General features: G+C 33.7%; 3 protein-coding genes across 3 annotated transcripts; all 3 read left to right on the forward strand.

The window, feature by feature from the left end:
* Nucleotides 1-428: 428 nt before the first annotated feature.
* Nucleotides 429-1,321, forward strand: LOC111804491 (uncharacterized). Its single transcript, XM_023689321.2, has one exon. It carries the CDS (start codon nucleotides 550-552, stop codon nucleotides 1,066-1,068), a length of 519 nt encoding a protein of 172 aa, XP_023545089.2. The 5' UTR covers nucleotides 429-549; the 3' UTR covers nucleotides 1,069-1,321.
* Nucleotides 1,322-4,413: 3,092 nt separating this feature from the next.
* LOC111780183 (protein DETOXIFICATION 27) lies at nucleotides 4,414-7,778 on the forward strand. Its single transcript, XM_023660515.2, has 8 exons — nucleotides 4,414-4,850; nucleotides 4,935-5,476; nucleotides 5,584-5,670; nucleotides 6,116-6,172; nucleotides 6,729-6,967; nucleotides 7,057-7,175; nucleotides 7,255-7,344; nucleotides 7,436-7,778. The coding sequence occupies exons 1-8, from the start codon at nucleotides 4,578-4,580 to the stop codon at nucleotides 7,493-7,495; spliced, it is 1,467 nt and encodes a 488-aa protein (XP_023516283.1). The 5' UTR covers nucleotides 4,414-4,577; the 3' UTR covers nucleotides 7,496-7,778.
* Nucleotides 7,779-8,740: 962 nt separating this feature from the next.
* On the forward strand, nucleotides 8,741-10,718 carry LOC111806094 (homeobox-leucine zipper protein ATHB-16). Its single transcript, XM_023691451.2, has 3 exons — nucleotides 8,741-9,255; nucleotides 9,493-9,869; nucleotides 9,968-10,718. The coding sequence occupies exons 1-3, from the start codon at nucleotides 9,201-9,203 to the stop codon at nucleotides 10,511-10,513; spliced, it is 978 nt and encodes a 325-aa protein (XP_023547219.2). The 5' UTR covers nucleotides 8,741-9,200; the 3' UTR covers nucleotides 10,514-10,718.
* The last annotated feature ends 3,240 nt before the right edge of the window (nucleotides 10,719-13,958 follow it).

Consider the following 13,958-nt stretch of genomic DNA (forward strand, 5'->3'; position numbering starts at 1 on the left):
GTCAAACAACTCACCGTACCCACCGGACAGACTGTGAAGCCAACCACATAATTTCTTATAATATTTCCACTTGGCATAGCCCTGTTATAATCTGACACGCGTCCTTCATTAGGGTATTCGTGTAGTTTTAATGCCTATGATTAGGAATCAAAATTATTATAATGTTTATTTAGATTTATTGCCGAAGTAAGGAGGTTAAAATTTATATTGTAAATAAAATATTGGTTATATAACTTTATTATATTGGGACCTTATCATATGAGTTTTTAAACAAAGTAAATAATGTGAAGCGCATAAAAAGGGGTTATTTATTTATTTATTTATTTATTTATTATAAAAGCAAATGATTAAAAAAAGGAATTTGGGAATCTGAAGCATTATTGAGGAAAGAGGAGGCAAGGCTGTCTTTGAAGCCTCGGCTGAGCCATTTTTGTTCTTGTTCTTGTTCTTGTTGTATATATATATATATCTCTGCAATTGCTTTTCATTTCAACTCCCCACTCAAACTTTCTCTAATTTTCTCTCTTTATCTTTTGTTTGGTGGAGAAAATGAAGATGGGTATTCAATTTCTGATGCTTTTGGCTTGCTTGGCTACTTCTTCTATGGCTCAGGCTCCTGGCGCTGCTCCCGCTCAGCCGCCCACCACCCCGGCTGTTCCGCCCCCGTCTACTCCTCCTCCATCTGCCTCCCCACCTCCCGCCACTCCTCCTCCAGCTGCCACCCCTCCTCCAGCTGCCTCCCCACCTCCCGCCACTCCTCCTCCAGCTGCCACCCCTCCTTCAGCAACCCCACCATCATCCCCACCGAGCCAACCACCAGCCACACCTCCTACATCACCAGCACCGACCTCCTCTCCAACTCCGCCACCAAAGGAGGGTCCATCCTCATCTCCATCTCCATCCACCGCGTCTCCACCATCACCACCAACGGAAGGAAACGTCCCCTCCGGCGCGCCTGGACCCAACGCTCCCCCACCCCCAGAAGATAATGGCGCAGTCTCCATTAGCCGGGTGGCGATGGTTGGCAGTGCTGTGAGCGGAGTTTTGTTGGCAATGGTGTTCGCTTAGATACAGATTTGTTAAGGGAATCAGGATTGTGATAGCTGGAATGGTTCAGATCCATTTTGGTGTTTGTTTAATATTTCTGTAGCGCTTTTTTATTATTTGTAACATCTTTCCATTTGTGCATCTTTGTGCGTTGGAGTTTTATTATTATTGTTCCTTCTGGTCATTCATTATTTATAAATGTTTTGGACACAATTATTGTCGTGTACATCGGATTATGAATAAAAATTACATTTCCATTCTTTACCCTTTCTAATATGTTCCATCACTCCATCAAAATTATTGTCTTTCCTAGATAAACACAATTTTAAGTATAAACTCTAGTAGCTTTACTTTGGGCTTCTCCAAAAGTCTCGTACCAATGAGGATAGTATTCTTTAATTATAAATGCATGATCATTCCCTAAATTAACCGATGTGGGACTTTCATTATCCAACCGCCTTAAGGGTCTTACGTTTTGTTTTTACACAAAAGTTATACAAGTTGTTCTTGAATATGATGAATTTAGCTCGAGGCTTCGCAACTTGTTCTTGAAGGTAAATGAAGAACAAGAACATTACTTGTGTTGTTTGTAGAACTTTGGATGGGCATATGGGTTGGACTTGAATAGTTCTTGGGCTGAATCATTGGACCTTAGCCCTTTGAGCTTCGACTTTTTGGGTCATAGTTAGTCATTTGAATTGATATTCTCTAACTCGAGGGGTGGGCTTCACCTTTTCTACCTCGTTTGAAAACTATTCAATTGCTTGGTTCGAACCGACATCGATCTCGAGTTTCTTATCTATCACATTCTCGAGTTGTCTCTCAATCTGCCTCGTTTCGATATAATGTATTGGAAGAGTAGACGAGTAGTAATATTTGCGACAAATTAAAATTTTCGGATTTAACGAAAGAACATAAATATGCATAAATGAGGTTTACAACTTGGATGGTAAACGAATATTTGTTTTTCAAAAGAAAGTATAATACCCACAAATATTAAAATAAACAATAAAATCTGAAGAGTGGTGACAAAAAGGAAAAGTCAATTATTTGAAAATCTGAGCATTTTTGCAAATAGGGAAAATGACTTTTTTTAAAAATAAAATAAAAAAATTATTGACCAAACATTATTTTCCACGTATCTTTGTTTTTAATGGGAAAACAAAATTGGTTTTGTGTTCCATATGTTAAATAATTTTGGAGACTTAAATGGCGCACAGTGGTGTGTGGCTCCAATAAACAAAGGAAAGGAGTCAACAAATTTATTTGTTATTTGCTATAAATATTATTTCAATTATTTGACCCTTGCCAATCACGTCTATAGATAAATATTAGCTATTTATTTCATTTTTTTTTATATAGGTATTTATAAGTATTTTATTTTAAATGGGAGATAAATCTATTAGAATATTAGATGAAAAATCGATCAATTTAGACATAACCTTAAAGGACGTGGCGGTGCCTTAGACTCACTTAACACCTAGTTTGACAAACGACATTGATAAGGAATCACTACCAGGAGAGTAAAATTCGAATTATCTTATTGATCAAATATCTCAAAACAAGAATATTTGTCTGAGATTTGAACGACTCCACAAACAAAATTGATTATGTCGAGCTTAAATTATTCTACATGCAACCTATAGTACATAAAATTGCAAAAGAAACTCAGTCAGTGACTAAAGGAAAGTACGAATACTTAGTTTACTACATTTACTAAGTTTATTTTACAAAGATAACATACATGACTTTATATAGCTTCAAATAAAAACTCTTAAAAAGCTTATTTTATGGCCATAATTAGCTACTATGTAAATAAGTCTTAAAATACATTAAAAAAAAAAAACGCAAATAACTCTAGATTATCATATCGTGAATTTGTAATCATCTAAGAATAAATGAAGCCTACTTGAAATATCTCGAAACTTTTATTACATAAATGAAGATTGATTATTGTTAATGTAATATTAATATTGCATGATTGAGATGATTTAGTTCATACGACGCAATGAGAAATCAAGAGGTCTACCCATTTGTCGGTTGGAATGGGTTTGCGGTCAAAGCCAATGAAATTTGGTACCAATTTTTAAATCGAGTCGCTAGACATTTAAACGACAATAAATACTTTATCAATTAAATTATATTTTGATTGATTTTTAATTGATGAATACAGTTAACTGTTTATGTTTTGAAAAATATAAAATCACGAATAACACGAGTACAAATTTGAAGTTATGACCCCACTTTATTATTAAACTATGTTTTATTGTTATTTACAATTAATTTTATATTTTTCTATTTGAAATTTTAAATATTCTCTTAGCCCATTGCATTAAAAGAATATTAGTTAATCAATTATCATTTACATTTCAGTTTTTGAATGTAGGTCACATAATTTATTTAAATTTCAAATATTATTTTTTAGCGTAGAAATAAGAGATAAATGATGAATTCACATCCACATAAAATGTGTTAAATAAGAAAAAAAAATTGTCAACATTATTTATTTTGTAATAAGCCATAGGAATTAAATTGTTAGTTTTTTAAACCACAGAAAAATAATAAATTCCATTATAATAAAAGACACTAAAATGATAATTTAACAAAAAATCATTGTTCATTGTTAACCTTTTTAAATGTAAATTTTAATTAAAAAATAGTTTAAAGATGCTATCTAAAGAAGGAAAGTATGTGGCCTCTAAAATTTTGTTAAATAAAGACCATATTTGTTTTTTTATGCAAAATCTGGAGAATAAAGCAAAGTATGAGGTACAAGAAAAAAAAAAAAAAAAACTTCAATTATTTGTGGTCCTTCAAATTTAAAAATGGCATGTATTTAATCTTAATATTTGGAAAAAGTAGATAATAATAGACTAAATTATAAAATTATAAAATTATCATTCAACTTTCTACTTTATCTATAGTATCAATAATACTTTCAAACGTTTAAAGAAAATACTCTTAAAAAATACACTCGAGTTTTCAAAAGTTTTGTTAATATCTTAAACTATTTTAAAAAACTTAAAAAAAGAAGAAGACGGTTTCGGTTGTAGGTTGATGGTAAATATTTTTTTGTTATTTACTTTTTCATCTAATATATTAATGATGTTGTAAAAAACTTTAAAGGTTTAGAAATAATCTATGAAGCCCAGATGAACGATTTTCGTCATTATATTGACGATAAATACTTTTTTTTATAAAGGTTAATGATGGTAACGATACTTTTAAAATTTTGTGAATATTTTTAAATAATATTAAAATAAAAAATATATTAATTTAATGGAGAAAGGAAGAGAAAGAGAAACAAAACTTGAGAACTAGAGGTTCCGATAATATTTGGGAGTGTATGGAACGCCGAAAATACACGCAGCCTCTTCAGCCGTCAGTGAGCCGTCACGGTTGCGGCGTCACCATTCACGGGCTCGCTAATCTAACATACCCACCGCCTCTTTCTGCTCTTTATTTATTCATCCATTCTCCTTCCCATTTCTCTCTCTCATTGTCCAAGGGATCAGCGGCTGCTTCGAAAAATGTCCACACATCCCGCAGCACAGGAACCCAACGTACCCCTTCTGCAGTCCAAGTCTCTAATTCAGGAAGAAGATGACGCGCCCCTTTCAACCAGGATTCGGGTCGAGTCCAGAAAGCTCTGGCACATCGTCGGTCCGGCAGTCTTCAGCCGTGTCGCCTCCTACTCCATGCTGGTCATAACCCAGGCCTTCGCTGGCCATTTGGGCGACCTCGAACTCGCTGCAATGTCCATCGCTAATAATGTCATCGTCGGATTTGATTTTGGTCTCTTGGTAATTTCGTCGAACACCTTCCCTGCATTCCAACATAACCCCTATGGAAAGTTCTTATTTAATTTTTTTTAAATTTTTTTTCAGTTGGGGATGGCTAGCGCTTTAGAGACGCTGTGTGGGCAAGCTTATGGGGCGAAGAAATTCCACATGTTGGGGATTTACATGCAGCGATCTTGGATAGTTCTGTTCATTTGTTGTATTTTTCTTTTGCCGATTTATCTATTCGCGACCCCTGCGTTGAAGCTTCTGGGTCAGCCGGCGGATTTGGCAGAGCTTGCAGGGAAAGTGGCGGTGCTGTTGGTGCCTCTGCACTTCAGCTTTGCGTTTCAGTTTCCATTACAGAGGTTCTTGCAGAGCCAGCTGAAGACGGCAGTGATTGCTTATGTTTCGTTGGTGGCGCTGTTGGTGCACATTTTGGTGAGCTGGTGGTTTGTTTCTGGGCTTAAGCTTGGGCTATTTGGAACCGCCATTACCATCAACATTTCGTGGTGGGTTTTGGTGTTTGGGCTTCTAATTTACACAGTCTCCGGCGGTTGTCCTCACACCTGGACTGGCTTCTCCATTGAAACTTTCTCTGGGCTTTGGGATTTCGTCAAGTTGTCTGCAGCATCTGGCCTCATGCTCTGGTTTTTACTCATTTTTTCTTCCTATTCATTCATTGATACCAATTAATGACATATTTTGATATTGAGTTTGGTCTGAGTTATGGAAATGAAATGTTCTTGTTATGCAGTTTGGAGAATTGGTACTACAGGATACTGATAGTGATGACTGGGAATCTGGATAATGCTAAAATTGCGGTGGATGCCCTTTCTGTGTGGTATGAAATCAATTCTCTTTTATTAAAAAAATTCCATGTTCTCTGTCGGAAAATATAATTTTTTTTTTTTTAAAAGCCTCCATTTTTGGTTGATTTACATTTTCTATTGTTAATATTAAACTAATGGCTGGAGATGTAGTGTGGAGCATATCATTTTGGGATCATATTTTTGGGATTTTTATGTGTGGCCATTATCTTTTTAGTTCTTCGTTTATTTTTATTTTTCAATTATGCATTTACCTAATAAATAAATAATTGGTGTTTTATTTATTTACGTTTATAAGCATCATTTTTTTTTTTTTTTTTTTTTCTAATGACAATATGTAAACCTAACATTTAAAAATAATAATAATAAATAAATAAGTTACGTTTTGAATTTGTTCAGTGTCTCTGTTCTGTCCATTTTTGTTTATTAATCTAATCATCGACTGTTGTGAATGAACAGCATGACAATCAACGGCTGGGAAATGATGATCCCCTTGGCCTTTTTCGCCGGTTCCGGGTAAGCCTTTTACTATTTTGCCCCTTCAACTTTTAACATTTTCCCTTAGTACCCACGGTTGGTTGGATTTGGTTTGGTTTGGTTTGGTATTTTATTGGTAGAGGTTGTGTGATGGCACGTGCCAAAAGTGCATCCTTCCAAACCCACATGCTTTTCATGTTCATAATTTTCTTTGGGACCAAACCAAATTCTTCGGCCCATTTAATCTTTCTTGTTTTATTTATTAATTTTGTTATTTTAAACCAAAAAGTTAGGTGCTTTTTTAATTGTAATAAAAATTGAGTGAGCAGCTTTTTTCTTACAAAAATTGTAAATATAATAATTTATTTGAATATTAGACTGCAACGATCAGTAATCAATGTGTTTGTCGTTATGTTGATTTTTCCTTTTCAGTAGGGAGGAATTTTAGCAGTGTATTATTTTTTTTTCTGCCTTCATTTCTTTGAAAAGATTCCTTTATTAAATTATTAAATTGTGTAATGTTGCGTTTAACTAATCATTTGAGTTATGTTCAAGTTTTTAACGCGTTTGGTTGATGAATATTTGATGAGTATAGAGTGAGAGTAGCAAATGAGCTGGGAGCTGGAAATGGGAAAGGAGCGAAATTTGCAACGAAGGTGGCGGTGGGGACGTCGATGGTAATTGGGGTGTTTTTCTGGATAATCATAATGACATTCGACACTCAAATCTCGTTGATATTCAGTTCTAGTGAAGTAGTGCTGAAGGAAGTGAAGAAACTGTCAATCCTGTTGGCCTTCACCATCTTACTCAACAGCGTTCAGCCTGTTCTTTCTGGTATGCTTTCATCATTCGTATTCCTAGTGAATCAAAGTGTGTCATAAATTTATTGGAATTTGTTTGTGTTGGATGGATGATTTTGATAGGCGTGGCAGTTGGGTCGGGGTGGCAATCATATGTTGCGTATGTGAATTTAGGCTGCTATTACTTAATTGGACTGCCTCTGGGGCTGTTGATGGGTTGGGGCTTCAAACAAGGAGTCATGGTATTCTCTCTTTTTTCTTCCTCTTCTTTTTTCTTCTTCTTTGTGTTTGTAACTTATTAGAAGAATGAAACTTGATCAGGGGATTTGGGGAGGAATGATATTCGGTGGAACTGCAATTCAAACGTTGATATTGTGCATTATGACCATTCGATGCGATTGGGATAAAGAGGTACCCTCGTTGCATTGCATTGTTAATAGTAATAATAATAATGTGTGTTTGATATTATAGTTTATGAAATTATGGTTAATACAATTTTCAGGCAGAGAAAGCAAGGTTGCAGATTAGGGAGTGGGGAGAAGAAACTGGAGGTCATCACTGACTTATATTATATTATATTATATTATATTTTGTCTCTAAATCCTCTATTTGTTTTTTCTCAAATGGAAATCATCATCTCATTATGTAATCTGATGAACAATTGTCCAATAACCAAATATCATTTTATTTCTCGAAATGTTTCCTCTTTTCCATCAAACCAATAGCTAAGATGGCCAAGTCCCATGGAAAAAGCCCAGCCCATTACAGCTTTTTGGATATATAAAGCTCTTATGTGTAGTTCAAACTATATTATTTCTTTTTCTAAATGCACTCAAATTATAGTCGACCACGTTTCACGCACTAAATTTATTGCTAGTAGATATAACACGTTTATTAGGGAGAGATTTTTACACCCTATTAGAAAATGATTCGTTCCTTTCTCTAACCGATGAGATGAAGCATAATACCTTATTTTCTTAAAAAATATATATATATATATATATATAAATATATATATTGTTTCTATTAATAATAAAAGAAAAAAAAAAAATTAAAAAAAAATTAAAAAAAGCTAAAACCCATTTTAAATTTTCTTGTACTCCCGGAGAAAATTACTTTAATTCAATAAATTACTATTAAATTGAACTCTAAGGGTGAATGAGATTTTTTTTTATAAATAAACTAAAATAAGTTATAGAATTGTTCAGTTATGCACACATATCAACATCTACGTGTCCATACATTAATAGCTACAGATATCATGTCAATTTATGAATTGTATCACGACACACAAATTCATTTATGGTCGAAACTAATTAATGGTGAGATATTACATAAATACAATTAACTAAAAAAGGAAAAATACAAATATCCAACTTAATATAAGACCAAATATTAATTACATAATTTATGTGAACATAGAACTATATATCTATAATACATATATTTCAACATAGAAATAGGAATTCCCACCTTATGTAAAATTAAAGTGAGAAATATTTTAAAGTATAAATTTTATAAAAAGAGTTAAAAATAGAAAAGGGATATTATTGATGAAAAAGAAAAGAAACAAAAATGTGAAGGCTATAACGAAGCGGAGCCGAGCCGAGCCGTTCAGATTTAGTTTTGTATTATTATTGATGAATAATAAGAAAAGAAAATAAAAAAGCAGTAGAGAAGGAATATGCATTTGCATTTGCATTTGGATGGCAATTTAGAGTTCATTTCATTTGGGAATTGGGGAAAGCCAACTCCAGCATGACCTAACCCCAGTCAGATTGTAACCCAAGCTTGATTTATTTAAAGAGAGAGAAAATGTGAAGGCTGCCTGGGTTGTGAAAGCTGCTTCCCTAACCTCCTTCCCATTTCCTTCTCTTTCCCTCTCCTCCTCTGGTTCTACGTTACTTTCTAGATCACCCTTTTTCTTTAATCCAATAATCTTTGCTTTTGTTGCTTGATTCGAGTGCTCTTCATCTGGGTTCTTGTTGTTTTGGAGTGGGAATCTTAAATGGGTTCTGATGGAGGAGAAATGTTGATGAATGGTGATGATTCAGGGAAGGAGAACTGTTTGTACTGTAATTATGAACAGCATTGTACAACTCCTTCTTCTTTTTCTTTCACCGCTTTGATCCACACACTTTAACAAACAAAGAACAACAACAAATCATAATCTGGAACAAAAATCAACCCATCTCATCATCATCTCATCTTCTAAGTTTTCTGTTACTCTACTGTGTGTGTGTTTAATTTTGTGGCGATTCCCAATCATGAAGAGGCCTGCAGATTCCATGGGTGCGCTCATGTCCATTTCCCCAACTACAGGTTCTACTTTGCTGCTCTGCTTCTTTTTCTAAAAGCAAAATTATAACCATTATCTGAATTCCCCCTTCCTTTTCTTCTTCTACTTGTAATTTTTACACATACCCATGTGCCTTTCCTTTTCTCTGTCTCCTCCAACTTTGTTCTTTGTTAATAATCAATCAATCGGTCTCTTTTCCTTTCTGGGTTTTGACGGATTCGATCAATTTTTTACTGATTGTCTTCCAACTTTGTGTACAGATCAAGAACAGAGTCCGAGAAACAACGGTGTGAATGGCACGGAATTCCAGTCGATGCTGGATGGATTTGGTGAAGAAGGTTACATTGAAGAATTGGGACATGTTTCTGAGAAGAAGAGACGGCTGAGTGTGGAGCAAGTTAAGGCTCTAGAGAAGAATTTCGAAGTTGAAAACAAGCTCGAACCAGAGAGGAAAGTGAAGCTGGCTCGAGAACTTGGGTTACAGTCCCGACAAGTGGCTGTTTGGTTCCAAAATCGTCGAGCCAGATGGAAAACCAAGCAATTGGAAAGAGATTATGGCGTTCTCAAAACCAATTACCAGAATCTCAAACTCACTTATGAAACTCTCCAACACGACAATCAAGCTCTCCTTAAAGAGGTACGATAATTACAATTTAAGAATACAAAACCCATCCTCTGTTTTTTTTTTTTTTTTCAAGGATCAGAAATGTGATGACTGTAAATTGGAATTTGCAGATTCAGGAACTGAAAAAGAAGCTTCAAGAAGATAACTCAGAGAGCAATCTTTCGGTGGAGGAAGAGATGACGGTGCCGGCCGATTCTGAGAATGCTCTGATTGAACAAATTAAGCCGGAAATTACCGATCAGTTCTCTGTTCCACTAGCAACGGAGACCCAAGACTTCAATTACGAGAGCCTCCACAACAATGGCGGAGAAGGGGAAGAAGTCTCATTGTTCCCCGATTTCAAAGATGGGTCATCCGATAGCGATTCGAGCGCAATTTTGAACGAAGATTACGGTCCAACGGTGGCCATTTCTTCACCGGTGGTTCTGCAACACAACCACCAACACTTCATGACAGGGGCAGCATCTCCGTCTCCTTCCCCCGACGTGAAACTGAACTGCGCAACGACGGCGCTGAATTACTTGCAATATCAAAAAGGGTATCAACAACAAACACAGATGTTTCCGAAAATGGAGGAGCATAATTTCTTCAGTGGAGAGGAGACTTGTAACTTCTTTTCCGACGAGCAAGCTCCGACTCTGCACTGGTGGAGCTAATTCCATGGCGGCATAAAACGAAATTTAAGAGAGAAAATAAAGATGCGAAGTAAATTTCAAAATTTGAAAATCGATTGGATGAAGAAGATGACGATCGCGGATGGAGAAATTCAGGTGGGGATTCTCAATTAAAAAATAATTTGGGCTAATTTTTACTTTTTCATCCAGTTCGTGAGGGAAAATGATGATGAGATGGTAATTGAAATCTACGTTGTAAAAATTAAAACAAAAAATAAAATTATCCGACAGCTTATCATAACAATATTTAGCTAACTATATAAATGTCTGTGAATTTTAATAATTATAAACAATATAAAATTTTATAGATGTAATTAATTTATTATTAAAATTCTATTTCTAAATTTCTAAAGAAAAAAAGGGCAGGAATCATTTATGATATTTAAAATACAAGAGAACCAATTACCAAGTAAAATGTCTATTAATATAATATGGAAAACAAATAAAAAAAAGAATAAAACTTATTAAGAAAAATGCTTTTAAATATATAATAAGATAACGGACATAAAAAAATATGAAAGTGATATGACTATGAAGCAAAGACTTTAATTTTTAATATAATTTTAATTCGTTTTCATGTTAAATTAAACATAAAAGAATACTCGATCAATATTTTGTTGAATCAATATAATATCAAATTTTGGAGTATAATATTTTAGGAAGTTTATCCAAGACTCTTGTCTAACCTATTAAATGTTCTACGAAAAAAAATACTCTTCCTCTCCCATTTTCAGCTCTTTTGCAAGTTGTGACTCTACAAGTGAAAATAGACGTTTTCTAATTGTGGGTGCGGTTAGAAAGTCTCCAAAGACTCCTTAATCGAGGGTGGAAACTCTTTTATGATATTTATGTTACGAGGTCTACTAGAGAGATTTGAACTAAAACCTACTAGAGAATTTGAGAACAGAGTATAACGGTATGATGAGAATTATGGATTGGAAGTGATACTAGAGTCGGACATTGAGAGTGTATGAGATATGGGTCTATGATAACGACGAAAGGGAGTAGGAGACCTAAAGTAGCTTGAACTGGAAGAACAAAGCATAAGAGCGAAATTGAGGTAGGAACAAAGAACTCATGGGTTTTAGTGGTATGACCGTAAGTTGATCTTAGGTGGACTGGGAAAAAAAGAAAGCTTTATGTTAAAGTGAAGGCAACACAAGCTGGCGTTGTTTTTATTCCTTCCCTTTCTCTTTACATACACACAAGCAAAGCCACTTTTTTGTCCTTTCTTTCTTTTCTTTTTCTTTTTATATTTATATTTACATATAAAACCAACCATTAATCTTAATCAAATTACATGCTACACCCACTAAAATAGGATCACATTCACTCAATTCTACTCAATTCAATTTAATAAAATTTATCAAATATTTTTAGAATTTAAAATTTAAATGATACTAACAATAGCATATAAAAAAAAAAAATTAAAAAATAATTAAGAGAGGGGAGGGGGGAATGCACATGGGCGCTTCGTGTCTGATATTCTGCGGTTGCAGCTTACTGATTCTGCGTACGTATTCTCTGACCTCCATTATGTACACGTGTACGGTGGATGGGACCACTCTGCCTGCCTGCCTGCCTCTTCAAAACACGAAATTTTACTCCTGCCCTTTCTTCATTTCAATTTACACTTTTCTCCCTATTCCCCCTTCTTTTTTTTTTTTTTTTTTTTTTTTATGGGGTTAGTCGGTTTCCATTTAATCATTAATCATTATTAAATGCTGTAACCAATCATTAACCATGATTAAATTACCATTTAATTGGGTACAGAAAAAATTAAATTAAGTTGAAGGTTAAGGAATATGAATGTGGTATTTATAATTTAAAAAAAAAAAAAAAAAATTAGAGAGAATTAAAAATTGGTGTGAATGTTTGCACCTCAGACTGGAAGCAGTGTCGGGATAGGGAAACAGAGAGAGGTTCGGGAAATGCAACTTAACTTATTATTATTTTAAAACCCACTACCACATATATATATATATTATATATATATAGGTGTGGGCCCCAAGGCAGCCATGTGAATGCGGGTCCCATGAACATGAAAGACAAACATGTCGCCGTCACCGTAGAGAGAAAAAAAGAAAATAGGTTTTTATAATACCCTAAATTATATTTAAAAAAAAACACAGGTGTAATAATAAATTTTATATACCTTTCAAAATTATTAATTAATTATTCAGTATTTTTGAAAAATAAATAAATGTATTTAAAATTAAAAAAAAAACTGAATAAACACAATTATAAAAAAAGGCTTGAAATGAATGGATGGAGCAATGGAGTTGAGTTTTTAATTAATAAATAATATAGTGGGCTTTCTAAGAAGCCTTCTGATTGGCAATAAAGAAAATAAATAATATATATATTTGAAAAAAGAAAATTAATATTTTGATTATTTATTTCGAGAGCTTCCGGGAAGGAAGCAATGCCTTTGCCACTATCTTAACACTAACATCGAATAAATCCTTTTTTTTTTTTTTTTATAATTAAAATAAAAGATTAATGTAGATTAATAATTATTTAGGGAGGAATATTTTAAAAACTTTTTTAAAATTGAAGAGTGTTATTATTTTTAGTGAATAGACTCGAAGTCAAGATGTGTGTTCTTTTCCGTTTGGTTTGAGTTTGGACGTGGCAATTTTTGATTGGGTAAACTAAAAGTGGAAATTCAATTTAAAGTCCGAATTTTTCCATTTTTGTATTTGGAAAATGGTTTGATTCACCCACTCCTCCGAGAGGACAGTTGTTTCACATTGGCTTTATTTTAATGCACCACTCTCTCTCTCTCTCTCTTTTCATATATATTTATTTTGTTTATTCATCCACCAAATTATTAATATACTAATTTAAACACTTTTTTATTAAAAAAATAAAAGACATTTACATAAAAGAATCTAGATGTTGGCTTACAAATGGGTGGTATGCTCCACGGTTGTCACACACAAACTATGTTGGGGTTCCTTAATCAATTTTCTTTTCCCCCCCTTTTCCTTTCATATTCTACCTTTTTCCCATTTAAAAAATTCATATATTTTACCACTTGCTTATAATTTTCATTAATAACTAATGCACTTCTTCTCATTAAACTATATACCATACGTTGTTATCGGTATAATATAAAGTTTGCATTTTTTTTTTTTTTTTGGTAGTTGAGACATAAAATCATCATGACTTGACTAGGTAAGCACCTCAACTTGATATTTTGATGTTACATGGTAAACTCCTATAACCTAGGATTATCTATTAGTATAAAAATCGACTAAAAAAAAAAGGAGAATTTTGTAATTGGGAGATAGGTATAAGAGCTGAAACGGCTGCTGAGCTGAGCCGAGCCGAAGCAAGACGGGAGTAGCGATTTAATTAATTAATTAGAATTAGAATTAAAAATATAATATATATTTTTGGAGATGAATTAATTAATGAATGA

The sequence above is a fragment of the Cucurbita pepo genome, chromosome 1 (genome assembly GCF_057944985.1).
Source record: "Cucurbita pepo subsp. pepo isolate OVF chromosome 1, ASM5794498v1, whole genome shotgun sequence".
Taxonomy (NCBI): Eukaryota; Viridiplantae; Streptophyta; class Magnoliopsida; order Cucurbitales; family Cucurbitaceae; genus Cucurbita; species Cucurbita pepo.

Excerpts from the sequence above, each read along its gene's own strand:
- LOC111804491 (XM_023689321.2), top strand. The coding sequence starts at position 550 with ATGAAGATGGGTATTCAATTTCTGATGCTTTTGGCTTGCTTGGCTACT.
- LOC111780183 (XM_023660515.2), top strand. The coding sequence starts at position 4,578 with ATGTCCACACATCCCGCAGCACAGGAACCCAACGTACCCCTTCTGCAG. Across the intron at positions 4,851-4,934 it reads GATTTGATTTTGGTCTCTTG|TTGGGGATGGCTAGCGCTTT; the intron begins GTAATTTCGTCG and ends ATTTTTTTTCAG. Across the intron at positions 6,173-6,728 it reads GCCTTTTTCGCCGGTTCCGG|AGTGAGAGTAGCAAATGAGC; the intron begins GTAAGCCTTTTA and ends TGATGAGTATAG.
- LOC111806094 (XM_023691451.2), top strand. The coding sequence starts at position 9,201 with ATGAAGAGGCCTGCAGATTCCATGGGTGCGCTCATGTCCATTTCCCCA. Across the intron at positions 9,256-9,492 it reads GTCCATTTCCCCAACTACAG|ATCAAGAACAGAGTCCGAGA; the intron begins GTTCTACTTTGC and ends CTTTGTGTACAG. Across the intron at positions 9,870-9,967 it reads ATCAAGCTCTCCTTAAAGAG|ATTCAGGAACTGAAAAAGAA; the intron begins GTACGATAATTA and ends TGGAATTTGCAG.